Here is a 20278-nt window from a genome sequence, read left to right as displayed (position 1 = left end):
TATGGTCAAGTGGTGATGTTCTCTAATCACGGAGCAAGGTTAAACACACAGCTCAAAGCTCTCTCCATATTGCTTCTCACACACGAAGCCCCCCGCAGCCCCCCCACCCAAGAGCCAACATGGGAAGCATAATTCTCCGTGATTTGACAGGAAGCAGATGCTAGGCGGACCACTGGTGTAAGCAAAATGAAACAGGCTGTTCACACGGGGCCGAGGGGGGGGGTTACGCCGGGACGTTTCACAGCGCAGGGACAATCTGTTGTCTTGTAGCGACACGGGTGCATGAACGCCTCGTGAAAGTTAATGCAGCATGTCATTTTAAAACGGATTTGGGGTTGTTCTGTCCATTGCATATCGTTATGTTTCCCTCCGTGAGCACATTTCTGCACAAATTCACAATTTCTAAACCCTGCACTGCTTTTTTCTTGTATTTACCTTTGTACATATTTATATTCAGTTTTTTATTTTTTTTTATTGTCTATACTTTTGTATTTTACTTCATTCTAAATTAATTTGCAATGTTTGCGTAATGCACCAATTCACCAAAGCAAATCAATTGTTTATAAAAACTACATTAAACTGGATTCTAAAACAGTGAAAGTTTGACAAGTAGTTGCTTAACTCCGTGGCGTATTTTATGTAACCCTAACCCACTAATTTGAAACTCCAAACCAAAATCTTTTCCTTAACTTAACCAAGTTCTCCTGTTACGTAAAACAGTTCTCCCCTTGCACAAACATTACTTTATCATAAGATACAATCAAGGAAAATATAAATTAGATTTTGATGCCTGTTTCAGCTAATGTATCATAAAAGAAAGTAGAGGTATGCCTATGGTTTGGTCGTGAGCTCCACAAAGGCTTCTAATTGACCTTAAGAATGCTTTTCGACACACAAAAAACACATTACACTTTCACTACCAGGGATAAAAAGGTACAAACTAAATGAATAATATTTAGCAGAATGTTTGACTTCCTGTGTGGGAGGGGCCTACCTTGCCGAACAGGAAGCCCGTGCTCCACCTCCAGGATGAACGCAGGTGGCCGAACGGTCTTCGCATTGAGCTACCCAGAGGCATGGCTAACAGCGCGGGAATCACTTCTCTATGTTTCACTATTTAGATCAGAGAATAAAAGTCCTCATGACAGAAGAAGATGCGAGACCTCATCAGCGATTCTATAACGCACCATCTTCTCCTCTTGCCTCTCGATTGTCTCCCTCTACTGCGTCCTCCCTCCCTCTCGCCCACTCTGTTGTCTGGAAGCACTCCTCCCTCGCTCTCATTATCTCTCATTATTTGGGACTCCCTCCCACCGCCTCTCTCGTCTTCTTCACTCCCTTTTTTCCCAAGCTGTGTGTTTGTGGACTCTCTGAGTATTCTGTATGCTTGTGTGTGTCTGCTGCACATGTGTTTGACCTTAATTACCCTTCAAGCCACCAAAGCGTGACAAAAGCATGGAATGAAAACAACTTTCCTATTCCATCTTTGTATTTCTTTTTGGATCAAGCAGTTACATTGAAACTAATAAGGTCAAGTATCATGCCATATTTATAATGGCTGGTCAGTCATTGACATTTGTATTGCATTCCCATAGTTTGTATACATTCTAATTATTTTATAATGATGCATTATAATCCCATATTTCATTGAAAAATAATCATTTAAAATAATTTTGTAATGCGTTATAGACCGGATCTTGCAAAAATAGATGTTAGTAAGTAAACAGAAGCTATGTATGTGTGCTTATAGCTATAACAGTACTGTTCGATAAGCGGATTTACAGTGTACACTTTCTCCTATCCTGAGCCACACACTGATTCCAATATTCCCCACAGTGCACTTGGTGCCCCCATCAGTCCCCCACACTGACCCAAATATGGTCACATTTAGGGCATTTCAACTCCAAACCACCATGGATGTGTCCGAAGAGGAAAAACGAACATTCCATCAGCACCCGGTCAGCTTTTACCAGCAGCCGGATTATCAACAGAGTCTCGTCGTCACATAAACAAACAGACCCGGTGATTAAAACGCAGAATGAAGGCTTTTCTGATGCAGTCTGGCTGCTCCTAACTTCAGATCCAGGTGCTCTGTGACTAAGATCCTTCATCTGGTTAAAGAGAGAGTTAAAAATAGCCAGAATACAAAAAAGGCCAAATGTAAAAGCATGGCTTAAACCTGGATACAAAGTCAATGTATGACAGCTTCTAGCAAAGAAGCACAACACAGATGACCCGAATGAAACCAACTGTTACCTTGATTATATCTTTTCAACACTTGAAAATGATTGGAAATATTTGGGATATTGTCAGATATTTTGAAGACAATTATCAGATGTCTTTCAGTTCCTGCTTTTCAGTCTGATATTTTCTCCCACTTCGACCCTTCTCTTCTCTTTTCTCTGTGTGAAGTCACAGGCTGTGAATGAATCTCAGCACAGACTGGTGTGCACACACTAATCTGTGTTTATAATCTCACTCTGAATCATCGCAGCAACTTCTGCTGCCGATCTAAACAATCTGACGCAAACACTGACTCACTTTCGTGACTCACACAAGAAGATGAAGAAGAGACAACACAGGGATGCTTGTATCTGAGAATAAATGCGGCTTCTGGTTTCATGAAAGGAAAATAAAGCGCCTTATAATCTTAACGCATCTTTGTGGCGCTTTCAAAGAATCTCTTTGCATTCCTAGTGGTTCTCAACTCTCTTATTTATCTGGAATCTTGCCTTCTCTGCAACCCACCGCCCGTGCCCACACCCTTCATGCTTTTAGAGACGTCAACGTGAGCATGCATGCCTTGGCAGCGGCTCCTGGCACAGAACACACTCCATTTGCAGTGAACCGGAAGCTTCTCTCCTTTTGTAAGCTATATGCTCAATATGACTTGACACTGGCACAGGCAGAGTCAAACCATTTACCTCAGGTCGGCTGGCTGGATTTAATCAAGGAAGTGCAGCTGGAATACTCATGGCTAGTTTCATTGTTCAGGTTATCTTTAGATGTTCTTCCTATTTCTCAGATTAAAAATATTTATTGGAATATTGATCGAGTTAATTCCTCTAAATGTGTCTTTAATTTAAAGTCATGAAGGTGTGGACATTTAGGTATTTTTACACATTTTATGCTTCTAATTAACTTAATTTTCAAAATAAATATTGTACCTTTTACTTATAATTAAATAACTCTTATACATTTTCAGATTTAGATTGTCAATGCAAAATGAAAATAAACAAACAAATATGATAAACTAATATAAAAAGTCAAGCTACTCAGCAGCAGTATATAAACTAATTACAATTAAATACCAGTTGCAACACATTAATGATATAATAATATAATATCATTCTTAAAAGGAGTTATTTTGGTACTAAGTATATTTTGATGGCAATACTATTACTTAAAGGTAGGTTGGTAAGAATGGAGAAACCAGCTCGAGTGCGCTAGAAATTGAAAGTACGCAGCCGAAAAAAATCTACCCCTTCCTTCAGACTTCCTTACAGAGCCCCTCCTCCAACACACACGAACGAGCACATGACCAATGAGGGCAGAGATAAGTTTGTGCCCCGATGGAAGGCTGACAGGCAGGTAGAAAATAATTGGTCGTGCTTTTTACAGCATTTTTGTATTCATACTGTAGATTGTACACCCAAATGTATGTGTCAAAGTGTGTCCACATACATTTGCCCTGACAGAGTACTGTGAGACCCTAACCCAGGCGCTTTTCTGAATGATAACAGGTATGAATGAAGAGCATCTAAAGCATGTCCCGTGGCATTAACACTGAGAAAGAAGAGGTGTTACTCACCGGCGTACCTACATGCTTTAATGCCAGCTGAGGAGTGGGAGGCTGGAGAGAAAAGTGAGACAGAGTCAGAGAGTTAGTCATTGTTTCTCTCGCAGCGAGGGAGGAAACAACATGGTGAGGAGAAGAGGATGAGGAGGAGAGAGAAGAGGAGAGAGTATATCTGGCTGTCTGATCAATTGTGTGTCAGTTTAATATATGCAGACTTTGCCGGACAGACAAACCTGTAGATCTGAAAAATTCCATATCATCGAACAAAAAAGATACAAGACACCGTTTGTTGACACTTTAACTAAATGTATAGTGAATAATCTGTTTCTAGAATGAAGCCATTTTTTTTTTTCCTTGCATTGTGATCATTATATTTTACATTTAACTATTATTTGGACCATTGATTCAGCTTAAGTAGCACCAAACATTTTGTTATTTTCTTAGAATGTAATAATGCCTACAATTGTCATAAAATGTGCAATGTAAGAAAAACCAATATTGTAGCCTGATAGCTAGATGTATTATCCTGATTAATATTGTCATGTATTTTTACCAATAATTCCATATTGCATTGTGAGGAATTTAATACATTTCTAGGCGGTCAGTCACATTTTATTGCAAAGGTTTATTTAAATCGAGGTTGACTTGCTAGATTTTGTTTAGCGCTTTCATAAAAATAAAAAGGCGAAAACCTCTGAATTTCATAGACGAATCATATAGGAGAGGCAGAGATGTAAAAGTGGACAGAAAGTATGAAACAGAGACAGAGAGAAAGTGTGTTTGCCTCTCCACACACACTCCCAGACACACACACACAGCTTGACAGTGATCCATGTGTTAAGGAAAATCTCCTAACTGAGTTAAGTACAGCGTCTTAGGCTCTATAAACAAACCCGGGGACTGTTTAACAAGCTGCTGCAGTGCTTTTAAACGGCCAGCGTCCAACGTAAATAAGTGAAAAGTAGTTACTGTGGCCCGGAATGTTCCTAATTTGGTCATATCGTCCGCAGTTAATCTTTAAAAACACAAGGGAAAATGCCACTTTTTGACTGAGAATGATCAAATCGCTTTCCCTGCTGCTTTTCTAATCATGTCCGACAATTTGCTGAGCATGCATTCTTCATGGAAAGGGCATGAGCGCTCCCGTTTCAAGCTCATTAAAGTGAGAATGACTCAAGCCTCTGTGTTGCAGTGCGTACACTTTGTCTTGTAAAGTAGCAGCCCCTAGAGGGAAGGGGAATAATCACTCTGACTGCTGCTCGGTATGTCCTTACCTCATCTGTCTTAAAATACCTTAAAACACTTCTTTTTCGTGGATGCAAACGGATGTTTTAGTATGCAATAAATACCTGCATTTAAATACACATTGTAGTGTTCATAATGATGCTTTAAAATCGAGCAGGGATCCTTTACAACTGTCCCAAAATCGAAAGATTGCGAGGACTAGAGTGAAAGCTACATATTTCTCCTCCAAAGAGAACCCTTAGTGGGGAAGACTTATGACCAATGTTTATCTGTTGTTTTACATTTGTTCCACTTATCATCAGTTAGCGATGAGGCATATAAGAAACGCTTCAAGATGCGTAATCAGCAGTGAAGTAGAACCTGCTCTGAAGTAAACATGGATGCTAACGATGCAGGATTTGACCTTTTAAGGAAAAGTTGGTTATTTGAGTATCGATAAATACTGTAAATAATATTAAATGTGTACAATACTACAGTATTTTGGAATGAGAACGCTGTACAGTTTGGTGAATACTGTGCAAAACTGTATCTTGGATCATGGACAAATGTGTTTGGATCATTCTGGTTGCCAAAACAAATCTTAAAAAAACAATATAATATAGTAAAACAATATATGGCCCTTTGTAACTCTCACAGGAACATTTGTGTTTGCCATTTTGTTCGTTTTCAAAATGTGACCACTGTCTGGTTGTGTTGTTAGATGGTTAATCATCCCTTCTTATAACATATATACATTATTTTTAATTCCAATAGCTGTGAGGCGAGAAGAATATATGTTTCTGATATTTGTCACCCTTTTCTGTACGCTCTAAGAAACAGCTGCCTCTGACATCATCACCATCAACTCCCGATCCCCTCCACAGCTGACATGTCGGGTTTGGTTTGCACTGACCGGATTTTTCTTGTGGGAAAAGGAGGAAGCTCTTATGGTTATAGCCTCTGACCTTTGACCTCACAGTGCTTGGTTCCGCCACAATCCCAGGGAGAACCATTTCATTATGAAGGGGGTCGACAAGGCCTTTAAATACCGTTTAATTACACACACACACACACACACACACACACACACACACACACACACACACACACACACACACACACACACACACACACACACACACACACACACACACACACACACACACACACACACACACACACACACACACACACACACACACACACACACACACACACACACACACACACACACACACACACACACACACACACACACACACACACACACACACACACACACACACACACACACACACACACACACACACACACACACACACACACACACACACACACACACACTCACACACACTCACTCACACCACACTCACACACTCACCGGTTCATTGTTGTTCGGTATCTGACATGATGTGGTGACCTGCAAAGGGAGAAACAGAAGTCATGAGTAACACAACTAACGGATCTCTGAAGTACTTACTACTGTAAGAAGTGCGTCTATTTGTGTAGCAACAGAAAGGAGGAGACGTCTCTGAGTGGTTCCTCCTGAATGCCTGAGTATTCCCTAAATCACCCCCTGCAGAACAGAAATAGCCCCTGCCTCATAAAGAAGCCTCTTTTTACTGTTCCTCAGTGTGGGAAACTGGTCCTGGAAAAATCACATTTGGCACTGATTCACATTGAGAGAGAACGCTTCCTGTTAAAGTAGGAGCAACTATGAAATGAGGCTGTCGGTTCACACATAGGTTGAAGCATTTAGCTATGTCTTTTGAATTCTTCTTGCATGTTTGGACGGTCTGAGAGAAGCCAGGCAAAACCACGAATGGCCTCATCAAGCATGTCAAAAGCAATTTGACTACACACATGTTCCCAATCCCAACACTTAAACGTGACATTTCATGTGTTTGTGACCATATTTTACCCACGCAATGCAGCCTTAAAACGATGGAGTAAGCACGGTACACTAGAAGCATCCACACATTGCCTATATGTGATCTCAACAAAGACCCATTAGCGATTTGACTCCATCGTCATCAGCCTGAAATTAGGATTTGTGGTGGTTTTGTCTATATTGGTCAATTTGTGTTTTTTCAGAGCAGTTTATTTCCCTAATTAATCGCTCGTTCTGTCAAAAATGACGACTTGTGCCAAAAAGACGTCATTAAGCATCCAGTTTTGTCTGATGAACAATCTAAAATCATGCACATTTAATTCAATACAATATAAGATGAAGAAAAGCAGCTAAATCTGCCATGTTAGAAGCTGGAAGCATTCATTTTGTTTTGCTTGAAAATGGACTCAAACGAATATTTGATGATCAGTAGTGGACTATTAATCAATTGATTGTTTAATCTTTGGGTTATCTAGCCAGCCTGGTGTTCGTGGAGATATTGCTCGTGATAGAACAGCTGAAGTTGAACATCAAACAACTGGGTGGCACTCCAGTACTATAACATGCAGAGTTAGGAGCAGTACCTGCTGCCCAGCTCTTAGCAACAGCATCACTTGTCCTCTAATAATACTATCAGCTCAGAATTAGAGCGGTATTGACTTCCTCATGTTCCGATGCCACATGAATCATCTTTAAATAGCAGGCTGCTTTGATACTCAACACATTTCGCTCATAGTATCCATGACAAGGCACGTTAGTGTGGCTCCTAATAGTCTGTACACAACAAATCGCTGATTAGGATGCACAAACAGGGCCGCTGCTGATAGACTTCCATTTGATTGTATTTACTTTACCGTGCACGATAAACATGCACGTGGGAGCGCACGGAGGCATACGTGTGCGGCGAGTGGACGGATGTTTACGAGCGGAGAGATGACAGCGCGCTATCGGAAGACTACAGGCTCGGGCGGGAAGGAAGCGGTTGTAATTAGTTTGCTCTGGGAAAACAAAAGACTCATTGACTTTGTAATCATGAACCGTATCAGAATACAGGAGTGGGATAGCATCGCTAGGATCCAGGGCACGCTGATATGTGATGGCATCAGTCCACAAGCTGATATGTGCCCTACTTCAAAAGGCTGACCAACAGTGTGAGTGGGATGTTTAAAGAGAGACCACAACGACACCACAATAAGAGCGGCAACAGGAAAGCAATCAACCATTTTATTTATAATTGTAATTTTTCAAAGCAAAAATGCCAGGAAATTGAGATTTTCTTTGGACTTTTATCATATTAAAATGAAAACATTAAGCTTAGACTGACTTGCAAGGCATTTAATCAGAAGCAGAATCGGGTTTATTGCCGAATAGGGACAAGGAATTTGTATAATGATGAACACAATGAGGACTTTAAAGAGACAAAGAAGAAATAAATCAAGATATATAAAAAAGTAATATCTGACATATACATAAAAGTAAGTAAGTACAAACATATAAAAGAGTATGACTAATTACTTTGGGAAACTGGGAGTTGTCTCACTATTTTCTGATATTTTATTTCGAAAAAAACAATTCATCATGTTGTGGACCAATCAGAGCAGACTTGGCTCTGGTTTGAGACAGAGGGTGAAAAGAGGTGCTGCAGCACAGGCAGTATGAGAAAAACAAATAGCTTTTTGAAAATTAAAGCATGGAGACATGTCCCAGCAGAGACACTACATACAGATATGAACCTGAACATGTGCAGTCGGGCCCCTTTAAAATCACTGCCATTCTTAAATCGTATAGATTTGACTTTAAAAGCCAATATTTGCAAGCCTTCAGTCAAGAATCCCCCTCAAGGTATGCAGAGAACATTGGGAACAGATTTGATGGACCAAATGTATGTGGGTGAAACCATCAGTAGTCTAAATGACTGATTAATATCCAGTTCACTTGGACTTTATTCTTGTTTGTGTATACGTGTGAGAAACACATCTAGGAGGTCCTCATTTGGAATGGCCTGGTTAATAAAGTGAATGAGTAACAACTGCTGCAGCTGTGGGCGCTACAGGGAAGTGGATAAAAAGAGAATGAACGATATGAACGTTCAGCTTTAGTTGGAAGCATATGAAAGTTGCTCGTACCAGAAAGCCAGGAGCGAGTCGGCTCCTGCTCGCTCTTTACAGTTCCTGCTACCTGGGGCTGCGGCTGACATTCATATATCAGTGTTGGCGGCCCCAGTGGCCCCGGGGCCTCGTAGCAAGAGCATCTGCCTTTTATTTACAGCTGACAGGGACTGTTCTGTGCGCTGTACTGTAGCATACGCTTGCAAATGTCCTGATGATGACTCCCTCCAGTATTGATGGAAAGGTCAGAGGGGTGTAGTGAGGACTCTGGGCTTCAGATGCTACTTGAGTGTTTGAGAAACAAGTGGCCAATTGCAACAAAACACCTTAACAATCTACTGTATGACACTTAAGGCTTACATTGTCTTAGGAGTGTCATAACAATCCCTTAATAGGTCTTGTTAGATAAGGTAAAACGATGTGACTGCCTCATTTACAGTCGTTTTAACCGGCAGCCACTGATTCATTTCTTTAGAAGCATTCTCACGGAATCATACACACTTCTTCTTGATATCACATCACATGTTAAGCTATGCAGTCATGACAGCCGGAGCAGCAGACAGAGAGAAATCACAGACTTCCTAATCTCACATTCCTTCAAACAACGTGTCTCTAAAATCTGCATCACCACGCAACCAAGTGAGAGAACAACAGCTACCCAGATTCATCCATATATGGTGGGTGCAGCTGGATGGTGGACTAACACAAGCTTCATGAGGTCTTTTCCAGCTCAGACGGATATAAGTGGAGGGATCTCAGAGAGGCCCTGCCACACGCTTCAGCATCGGGACATGTCTTGCAACTGAATATCCTAAATCACGATGATTGACCTTTTCTTTGGCCGCTAAATGAGTCCCCCCAAATCCCTTCCCACCAAATTAACCAGCAGACCACAAAGAAAGCTCTCCGACATCGAGGGAAAGACAATCAAAGTGGCTTTTGAAACAGGGAGCTTATAATCTCATGGAGTCACGAGGGGCGTCTGGGAAGCCACTGAACTAGAACAAGGAGTCAAGCGAGCCACCGGGGGGGCCCCTACTGCAATTTCAACCCAGCCAAGAGGCCTCGTTAGGGGGCAAGCAGAGGTCAGCTGAGGCGGGACGTTGTTGAATTACCCGCAGCAAAGGTCAAATGTCTCAGGTGAGTCTCGGCGCTCCCTCCTTTGTCTTGATCTCGTCCCCCTTCGCGATAAGAGCGTGGATCAGCGAGAGCTTTAATGATTTTGCAAAAGTGCCGCTCAGGTACTCACGAGGGTTTATATTGAAATGGAGAAGGAGAATATCAAAGTAGGACTCTGGAGCCACGTCCACTGAGATGAACCGTTGTATGATGAGTTAACATGATGCTGTATAAGAGTGATGCATTCTCGTCAAACAGGCTGGAACAAGCATCGCAGACAACCAAGCAAGAAGAGGACTGGCTTGCTCAGCAAAATAAAAAAAGCTCATGAAAAACCTTTTTGTGTTGTTTTTTTGTCACCTTTTTTGTTCTTTTCTAGAGCTCTCATATTGGGCTGCAGTTTTCTCGCAGATTTATGCCCATTTGACATAGCATTATCACTTTGGTCTTACTTCCATTTCAGCCCGATTGATGGGAGAAAGCATGTTTGCAACGGTGCATAAATCATCTCATTGGCTCTAATAAATAAGCCCGCCATTGGTCCCAACCACACTCAAAATTCCTCGAGCACTCCTCCTGCCCACACAAGAGCCACTGCCGCGCTGATGGCAGTTTGCCTGAGAAAGTAAATTCTTCACTTTCCAAACGGGGGCCAAATAAGGACTGAAGCTCAAACAGCCCCTTTGGAGGGATTTATACATCGGCTGGGTTTCTGTTTAACTTGGAAGGCTACTAAATCCGCAGAGCTCCGCGGTTCCTTTCTCGCTTTGACATTTTGACATAATGTCAAGTGTGTTCCGTGCCATGTTCGGCTGGGTGGCTGTGTGTTGCTGGCAAGAGCGCCCTGGCAGGTTCAAGTGATGTTGTCAGTGGCTGAATACTATCGGATGCGGAATTTAAAAGACATAAATCATGTTGTAGTAAAAATAATGGCAGAATTGATTAGTCATGCAGAATGCTGCCAAGTAACAATAATGCATGGGAAAGTTTTACCACTAACATTATTCATTATTCAATGTCATTTAAAACAGATAATCCACTCTGTAAAAACATAGCTATTTGTTGGATATCTACATTTGGAATTAATCACAAGCTTTTCAGGCTTGGCTTGGCCATGAAGGTCAAATTGCTGTTTCCGTTGCTTTTGCACGCAAACAGGATGGAGAAGGGCTGGTTTGTATACACATGAAGTCTAAATAATTGTTTTGGTGAAGTAGAAAACATTCCACGCCAGCTGTTTTTCCACTGGTGTCCACCGGTAGCGCAACACAAACAAAGTATTCGCCGCAGCATGAAAACCATCCTGTCGAACAAATGACAACACGGTGACAGGACGGACAAAAACTTTTGAAATCTACAAAGCAACAAGTTCCCAGTCCTCTCTCGAAGAACCCGGCATCTAAATCCTTTTTCATACGAGAACAAAATCACTACCACATGGTTAACGCGCCATAAATAAGCATAAATATCAGCCGAGAGGCACAAGCGTTTGCTTTGACCCTAAACGGTTCAGACCAAGCTCTGACTTGGGTCCAACAAAAGCTGATTTGACCTTCAAACCGACATGCCGATGCGAGGTTTGCAGCCCAAAGGAACTTTATGAAGTGGACGCGAAAGAGGCCAAAGACCATGGATCACTGAGATATTCGGTCATGGTCAAGCCACAGTCAGGGGTGGGAGCTCTGGCTTGGCTGCTTTAGCTCTTGTACGGTTACAACAAAATAACTGCGAGCTCCAGACGACAAAATACCCCATTAAATACGGGAAGGATGGATATCAGATGTGCAGTTGTGGCTCACTTTGGACACAGGTTGCAAACCTCTGAATGTAAAAGCTCGCCTTGGGGTTTTAAGTAAGAGGAGCAAATCATAAATGTAATTTTAAATCGTGGGAGAGTTGGGTAACATTTGGCACAGGTTTTAAACCAACACCTCAGCGGGTATTGAATCGTGGGAAACACTATGTGAGTAAAACGAGCAGTTCTTTAAAGGCGAGTCTTTTATGGAAGCTGAATAACAAGCATGTTTTCGTCATTACTGGATGCAGCCGATGTTGGACGGAGCTGATTGGTCAGTTCTGGAGAGCCTTCGCCTATCAGTTCCTGCTTAAGTAGGGGTGGCTGCAGGATGCTTTCTCTCATTCCACCACTAATAGCACGGTGAAGCCAAATTCAATGGTATACACAGGGAAACGCGCAATCAAATATACAGTACAGTAGGCTTTCTAGAACACAAGATGCTCAAAAGGATTTAGCTGCAACTACTTCTATGAAAGCCTCAATGTATGTGTCTTTCCTATATCTGAAAGCAGTTTGCGTTACCTTGCATTGAAATGTCCTTTTAATCGAGACTGGCTTTTTCGAGTTTCCTTGCCAGTCTGTCACTAATTGACAGAAATAAGTGAGAGGGTAGGCTGAGCCCTGGCCTCTTGTGTGGTTGCATTTTAAATGCCATCCTCCCTGGTCACCGCTGCTTTTATAACTCTTACCGGCACATACTTTGGAGCTCACACAGCTTGAGTTCTCACAGTTTGCCAGCCTCCCTTTTTGTTTGTGTGCACTTCTCTTGAAGCCTACAGAGGAATATCTTAACAGTCAATCTGCAAAACAAATGCGCCACATATCAAAACAAATATCTGCACAAACACGTGAGAGGAATTTCTATTTGGCAATCAAAGTTCAAAGGTGTCTTCTTTGTTCCCTTTCAAGATGATTTCCTGCGACTTATGGTAGGTTTTCCCCAAGATTTTTCTAAAGGCTGCCAAGGATTCACTTCTCTGATGTGTCAAAAAGATGAACTGCCTTGAGGTATTTTATTAAGGAATGGGAGAGACAGATGCAAGAGAGGAATAGCTCAAGAGGGAGAGATCTACAGTGTCGTTCAATGAGCATCGCTCTCAGAGAACATCTTTCGTGTTATGAGGCACGAGGGAGACATGAGTTAGGGCTTTCTGGGCAAGGTGGAGAAAATGGTAGCGCATTTTCCCTCAAGACTTATGACATATGAAAAACAGGAAGCCAGGGCAAGACAATCAGATTCAAGGTTGTGTAATGTCTTCAAATACAATGCGAGAGATAAATGTGCAGCTGTCACAAAAAAAGGATTTATTTCGGTGGCGTAATAAAAGCGCATTCCTTCCCGTTGTTTTGACTCTTGAGTGGGAGACAGCACATACAAGTCTGGTGACCTCTTGAACATTCATGTTTAACTGCCATCCGTGTGTGAGCTCAAGGTCAGAGGTGAGTGATTGCCATCATCAGTCGGCATCCTCTCTCAAAGGTGTCAGAAAGGAAAAGTGGGAGAAAGAAGCGAAGGATGGACGTCGAAGAAGCCTTTTCCGTGCAAACATTCTCCTTGACAGACTGCTCTACTTTATCTGCTGTAACGGCAGAGCAGGTGGGATTTACGCTGAGAGGCGAACCACGTGTTTGCCTGCTGTGTTGACCAGTTGCTCCGTGTCTCTCTGCTTGGCTCTTGCCGCCACAAATCACTTCTAGTCGGGTCATGAAAGGCTCCAGCAGCAACTGGAATGAACTCCCCGTTCCCATGGGAGAAAGTTTCCCATGGCAGACGACATGACATCCACAAGAATCCCTATTTGTGAGGCTACAGAACTCATGCGTCAGTATGCAATAAAACTACTCAAAATCCTGACTGAGGTACATTTTGTTAAAGCCAAAGAACATGCAAACAACAGATGGAAAACACTGCAAGGAAACTTGGGAAATCTACTCTCCCAGATGTCTTACCTGCGCAGCGGTGCCACTTTTTCTCACGCTCTCACCCCCTCTGCCTTGTTTCTACTTCTGTTTTTTACTCCCTCCTTCAGACCCCCCTCCAGGAGAGAAAGCGGGCAAGAGAGGGAGTACCAAATACAGACACTTTCCTCCTCCTTCTCCTCCTTCTCCTCCCCTCTCGCTCAAAACAACAGCAGTAATCCCATACGCGTGCCAGAGAGCTACTGAACTGGATTCTGTGTTTATGTGTGCGCGCATGTGGATGTCTGCGCAGCCTCTGGACTGGACCAGGATACTCTCCTTTGTACTGCTGGCTCTGGTTCCTCCCGCCAACTGCCAAGAAATGTTGAAACACGCTATATAAGGCCAAGAAGCGGCTCGGGGCTCCTTAAGATTCTGGTACCCAAACGAGAGCGCAAAAGCCGTCCGGGGGCAGACAGAAAGTGTAGCCCTCCCTCTGTCTGTCTGCAGTCCTCTCTCTCTCTGTGTCTCTCTCCTCCCTCCTTTCTCTCTCGGCCCTCTCTGTTGACGCATGCTTGACAGAGGGAGTTAGAGGGAGAATGCTACGTAGCTAAAAATACTTACTTTTCTTCTTGTTTATGCCAAAAACACACTTAATTCAAATTGATCAACTACTTTGTTGTTATATTTAGTTTGCTATGAGTATGTACATATTTCATGTAGGATTTACTATGGTAACATTTGCATGTTCACTCATTTTACTGTGAAATACAAACAAAATCTTGATATCCCACATAGCCGTTATTTGTTTTTGTATTTTATTTGTGCCTCTGCATTTATTAAATAATGTGCCCAGTACTAGCTTGCTTGCTTGTTAGCCTCTAACCAAAAGATGACATTTTAAAGGCCATATTAAAAGTGATAAACACATTGAAGTAGTAGTAGCAGAACGACGTTGCAACTCGGGAAGTCTATGGAGCTCTCAAAGGCAACACTGGCTTTGGTGGGGGTCTGCCATTGAAGTTTTCCAAAGCATTTCTGACTAAATATTTTGTGTAATTAAAACACCTAATCTAAGAGTTGAGAAGAAGAGTGGCAAAGTTGTGCTTGAGACTGTATCTATCATCAATAAGCACATCGACTCAGAAGTGGGACCCGAGATCCCTTTTTTCTAAAATACTTGGGAGGAAAATATTTGCCTCCTGTGGGTTTTTAGCACCCGAGGTGAACTTAGCTCTTGACCTCCAGACAAGAACCGAGTTAAATTAGGCCATCAGTCATCTGCTAGCACCCGGTCATTAGGCCTCCCGTACGGTTTGTCTGCCAGCTCTCTCTCCCGACTGCAGCGCTGCATCCATACCGCTGAAGGGCGTCGCTATGGAGACGTGCTGTGATGGCTCTTTGATGTGACGCGTTTGCGCCGGGGAAACAGACCTGCCTCTGTGAGGGCGGCTGAGGAATGAGGAGGCCTGGCTCCCGTGAATGTGTGTGTGTGTGTGCGCCCACGTGTGTGTCTCATCATTTTCTCTCCCCCTCACCCTCACCCACTCTCTGTCTTGTTCTACCTTTTTTCACTTTCATGCTTGGACAGTTACTCCCTTTTCCATGCCAACATTCTTGAACGCAGCTCATCCCTACTTCTGTGCACGTCTTACTGTGTTTTTGGTCTTGCTCACTGCACTTCTTGGAAGATAGTAGAGCAGATATAAAAAAGAAGAACCTTAGAAGGACAAAAGCCTGTAAAACACCACTGAAAAGTTGTCATGGAGACGAGTGTCCAGTGGTTAGAAAGTGAGTTTATGACATTTATTTTAGCATTTTGGTCGCTTAAAAATGTATTTGTCCGCATTTGGTAGTGCTTTTCTTTACAATCATGTGTTCCTTCTTAAAAACAACCAAGATGGCCAAAAACTAAGATTGGGACAGTCAAAAACCAAGCAGGCAAACGCATAAATGTTTTCTTTTAACTCTGATATTCTTGCCAGGTCACCCAACTTATATATATATATAATAATAATAATAATATATTTTATTTTTAGGCGTCTTTCATGACACCCAAGGACACCGTACAATTTAAAAATCAAAAAAATCAACAAAAAAAAAACTAAATTATATTATATTAAATAAAATAAAAGCTAATAGGCAACAGAACAAGATAAAAACACAAACAGGAAATCATGGAGGAGACAGTCAAGTGGACACAAATTAAACATACAATGTCCAGTCCCACCTCTCATGTCCTGCTTCACTAAATGAACAACAAATAAAAAAAACAATCTGAAGGCTTCAATCCGACAGTCCACAAACCAATGGGTGACTTCACTGCGACGACGTCTACTCCTTAATACAGTCTATGGTTTCTCGCAATCAATACAAATGTTTGATATCCACAAAAACACACATGCTTAGTACATAAATAGTCGCAAGTTATACAGTAAGTGGTAAACCGGGGTTATACACGTGCCTCCTGAAATATTAAAGAGCTCCTGGGTTGCACTTTATAGAGCATGTAATTTGCCTGAGCTCTAATTAAAGGCTTCTCCCAGTTTTCACACATGTTCGGATGTGGATTTAAATGTAAGGATGCTAGGATTAAACAGCCAGACCTCAAAACACTTGACCCTTTAAATTCTGCACTGGCTTAGCTGGAGTCAGGCTTAGCTGGAGTCAGGCTCAGTGGAGTTTGGAATGTGCATGATTTGACTGACATCGTGCCAGTGAACGTCTGCTGTTGCAGGTGAAGACTCTCCCTCTTCTAAAATGCTTAGCCGGTTCCAACACATCACTGCTTGTGTGATGTAAGCTGCGAGCGAGCTCAGCTTGACAGAGGGGGGTTTTGGGCTAGTCGAGATGAAAGGGGATGTCTGAGTCTCCTCGCTGCAATGATATCCTCTGGATTTACGTTTTGCATGACAAAGGAACTATTGAATCAACAACAAATTAGAAATTCAGCATGCGACTGGGAGGCCAAAGTGCATTTCTCACCTCAACAAAAAACAGTTAATTTAAGTATTAAGAACTTTCTTTTCCGATTATTTAACAGCACACCGTATTAGTTATTCATTGAAGAGATTTAATTACAAAAAAAGACACCTTTTTTATATTTAAAGATAATAATGACGTTAAAAAACCAACTTCCTTGCCTTTCCACTAACTAATGCCTTTTAAAGATTGCTGTGAACAATGCATAAGAGTTGAGATGTGAACCCCTCACAGAAGAAACGGCTCTCCACCTGACAGACTGAAGTATAGCCAGGTCAACAGGAACACGCTCCTTTGGTCTCATGCCCTCTGTCATTTTATTCTTGGTCTGCGTCCGTGACTCACTTCCTGGTCCGACTGTTTCACCCCTAGCGCTGCTCCAAGATCTGTAAACATCTACAACCACAGGAAGTGGAAAAGCCTGATTACGAGGGCACTTTGTTCGGCTCCAGCTGACTGCAGCGATAAGTAAACAAGTCGTGAGATTTGTTGAATTGCCTGATGAACAGAAATGTGTTGAAAGCACTGAGTGCTGCGGGAGGATGGATGCAGATACAAAGGATCCCCAGGGCCTCGGGAGAACCTGGGCAAATGTCAGAAATGCATTGCCTGGTCTAAGTTTTCCCAGCTGACTTTGAATGTTTTTATTAGACTAGAAGTAAACTGTTGTTTCCATTGCCTCTTTCTGTTTTACCATTGCCTTTAATTGTACATTTACACATACTTTTCGCACCTTTTTCTAGTAGTTTTTGAGTTCTGGGTAGTCAGCAAGTCATCTTCTCATCTGTCTTTTCACAACCCATCTAGCCTCCGATGTTTTTCAATACTTTAATCCAAAACACCTGAACCTAGTGCAAGACAAAGCTAGACAAAATAGAAAAACCCAAACAGCATTGTCAAATTTCCACGCATCTATCAAGCGCAACACAACTACAGAGCGTTTTCCAAGCCAATTTGTCTTGCGGCTGAGGTAGAATTGCAGCATGAAAAGATATGGCATGTCAGACAGCACGACATTGTACTTAAGACACAAACGTGTAAACAGGATTCTCTAAAATGCAGCCAAGGACCGACAAAAGCACCTTCCAGCAGAGTTGTTTACAAGAGGAATATTCAAAACTCCTTCTCTCGCTTGTTTTGTCCAACCCCACCGTTCCTCTTCGGCCCTGCCTCGCCCTTGCCAAACCTCCCTGGTGTGTTCCAACCCGCCAGCCCCAAAGAACAGCAGAAACCACTGCAGCGGCATTCCAAGAGGCTCCTCCGAGACAAGGCAGGGATACATCACAAGGAATAAGGAAGACTTGTATCCAGTCAACACAAGTAAACATGATCACTTGCACACACGCAGATCTGTGTGCATATTGCCAAAAGTAAACCCTGAATCTAGTCAAGTATGCTGATCTGAAGTTCCAACAGTGATCCATACTGTCCACAACTGGATTCTGATTGGTTTCTGCCATTGAGGAAGTTCTCGGACAAGATGTTGTTCAGAAAAATCTAAAGTAAACACTAATTACAGCCTCAATTTTAAGGGATTACTTCCAAACAAAGACGTCTTTTAGCAGGAATTCACCACGACACACTGCATTTGAGTCCAGAAAAGCACTCCGTGGCAAACATTTTTTACATTTTTTGAAAGTCTTGAGCATCTGCCTCCAACCAGACAGATTTCCAGCCACAACCCCTCAAGTCCGTCTCAATACAATCTGGCGTGATAACCCATTTGTCACCAAGCGAGGTGACAAATGGGACTGGAACCTCAGGACTGGGGAAAACAGCGGTTCACTCAAAGACGTTTGTGGTACAGAAAGGAAAACAGAAACTGAATGGTAGCCAAAGACTATAGCCGTTCTTCATCAGGACACATCAGTGGACACATCTGTCTTTTGGATGTCCCGCAAAGACATTTTCATAAGCTTTAGAAATGAATGATCGAGCCCGCATGCGGTGACAGATTACCGGAGCAGAAGGGAAACATACTAATACCGATACACATCAGTAATCGTTCCACTGACAACAAGATTACAGGGACGAAGGGGAAATGTTTTATTGACTTGTAAAGGTGCAATAAGTCAGATTGTTTAGAGGAGTGAATGTCACAGTATATCTTCTCAACAATCTTACTTTCCATGATATCCCTTTGGAGCACAAAGCCGCAAGACAGTGATGTTTTTAAGTACTTGACCAAATGAAGAAGTAGTTATACTATTACAATATATAGCAGGGTGATATGCAGTGATTCTCATTATGGCAATTACAGAGATTTCTAATGAGATTTCTCTACTTTTAATTCAGGCATGTATGTTATTGCAATGTCTCTAGTCAGTAAATGCCACTAAGCGCTCCAAATAAATGTTATTCATGCCAAAAAATACTAACATTTTGTCATTATTTGTTTGCATTTCATACATTAATTGTATGAAATGTTGGTTTTCTACATGCTATTTAATACACTTGTATGAACTAAATGTCTTTTATTCGAGTTATTTTGTCAGAATTTAGTAACTTAAAGACATTGAGTGCAATAAAGTCATTAATAATAATAATAATAATACATTTTATTTTTAGGCGCCTTTCATGACACCCAAGGACACCGTACAATTAAAAAAATAAAAATAAAAAAAATAACTAAATTAAAAATAAAAGCTAATAGGCAACAGAACAAGATAAAAACACAAACAGGAAATCATGGAGAAGACAGTCAAGTGGACACAAATGAAACATATAATGTATACATTAAAGAATGTAATACTGAGGTAAACAAAGCAAAATCGATCGATCAGATGTTACAGTACATAATCATTAGAAAAACTATTCTTTTGTCCATTCCCAATAGCAATAATATAACAAATTGCAAGGAAAAACCGTATAGTGTAGACGCTTTGTATAAATAAATTACACACATGTGTATCTCATCATATGTTAAGAACATTTACGTTTATCACACACTCATTAAAGTTCGAGTAGGCCCCATTAAAATGCTGTAAAAACACAGAGATGCTGCATAAAAAGCGATAACACTACCGTTAAAGCTTTGGAACAACTGTCTTTTAATGTCCCGGTTGCTATAAAGCATAAAAAGGGAAGCAGCGGTTTCACGTCTACAGAACTGCGAACCACTGGCGACGACTTCATTGTGCTTCATGACAAATGTACGGTTCAAGGTCAGCGTGGAGCCGGCTGAAGAAAAGCATCTCGCTCTGCCTAAATCCACAGACTTTCATTTTCCTGAACTTTTACGGCCTGAAACAATGAGCCATACTGTTTCCTGTTTATCGAGGGTCATTCCACTCGAAAAGGCGCCAACACAAATGTTGAAACCAATTTAGGGATTAGCACGTTAGCAAATAAGGATTAGGGAAATGGTGCCAAAGCTGTAACTTTTTAACCAAATTAAACACAATTTCAATCCTCATAATTTCTTCTCTTCCCAGACACAAAGGATCCAATGTCTGTCA

At 41.8% G+C, this 20278-nt stretch overlaps 1 protein-coding gene across 6 annotated transcripts in view; it reads right to left on the bottom strand.

Moving 5' to 3' along the window:
• The window catches only part of tns1a (tensin 1a), a 78054-nt gene that overhangs the window by 34548 nt on the left and 23228 nt on the right, over nt 1–20278 (bottom strand). For 3 of the 6 annotated variants that reach the window (XM_034098228.2, XM_034098235.2, XM_034098263.2), the window contains exons 4-5: nt 6405–6443; nt 3812–3853 (exon numbers count right to left, since the gene is read on the bottom strand). In XM_034098228.2, coding sequence (XP_033954119.1) covers nt 3812–3853; nt 6405–6443 — 81 coding nt within the window. Of the gene's footprint in view, nt 1–994; nt 1216–3811; nt 3854–6404; nt 6444–13889; nt 14313–20278 lie in introns of those variants that run through there. The other 3 variants (XM_034098249.2, XM_034098256.1, XM_034098242.2) reach the window with 3 other exon arrangements.

The sequence above is a fragment of the Pseudochaenichthys georgianus genome, chromosome 2, assembly GCF_902827115.2.
Source record: "Pseudochaenichthys georgianus chromosome 2, fPseGeo1.2, whole genome shotgun sequence".
Lineage (NCBI taxonomy): Eukaryota > Metazoa > Chordata > Actinopteri > Perciformes > Channichthyidae > Pseudochaenichthys > Pseudochaenichthys georgianus.
This window is presented reverse-complemented; position numbering and strand designations above follow the sequence as displayed.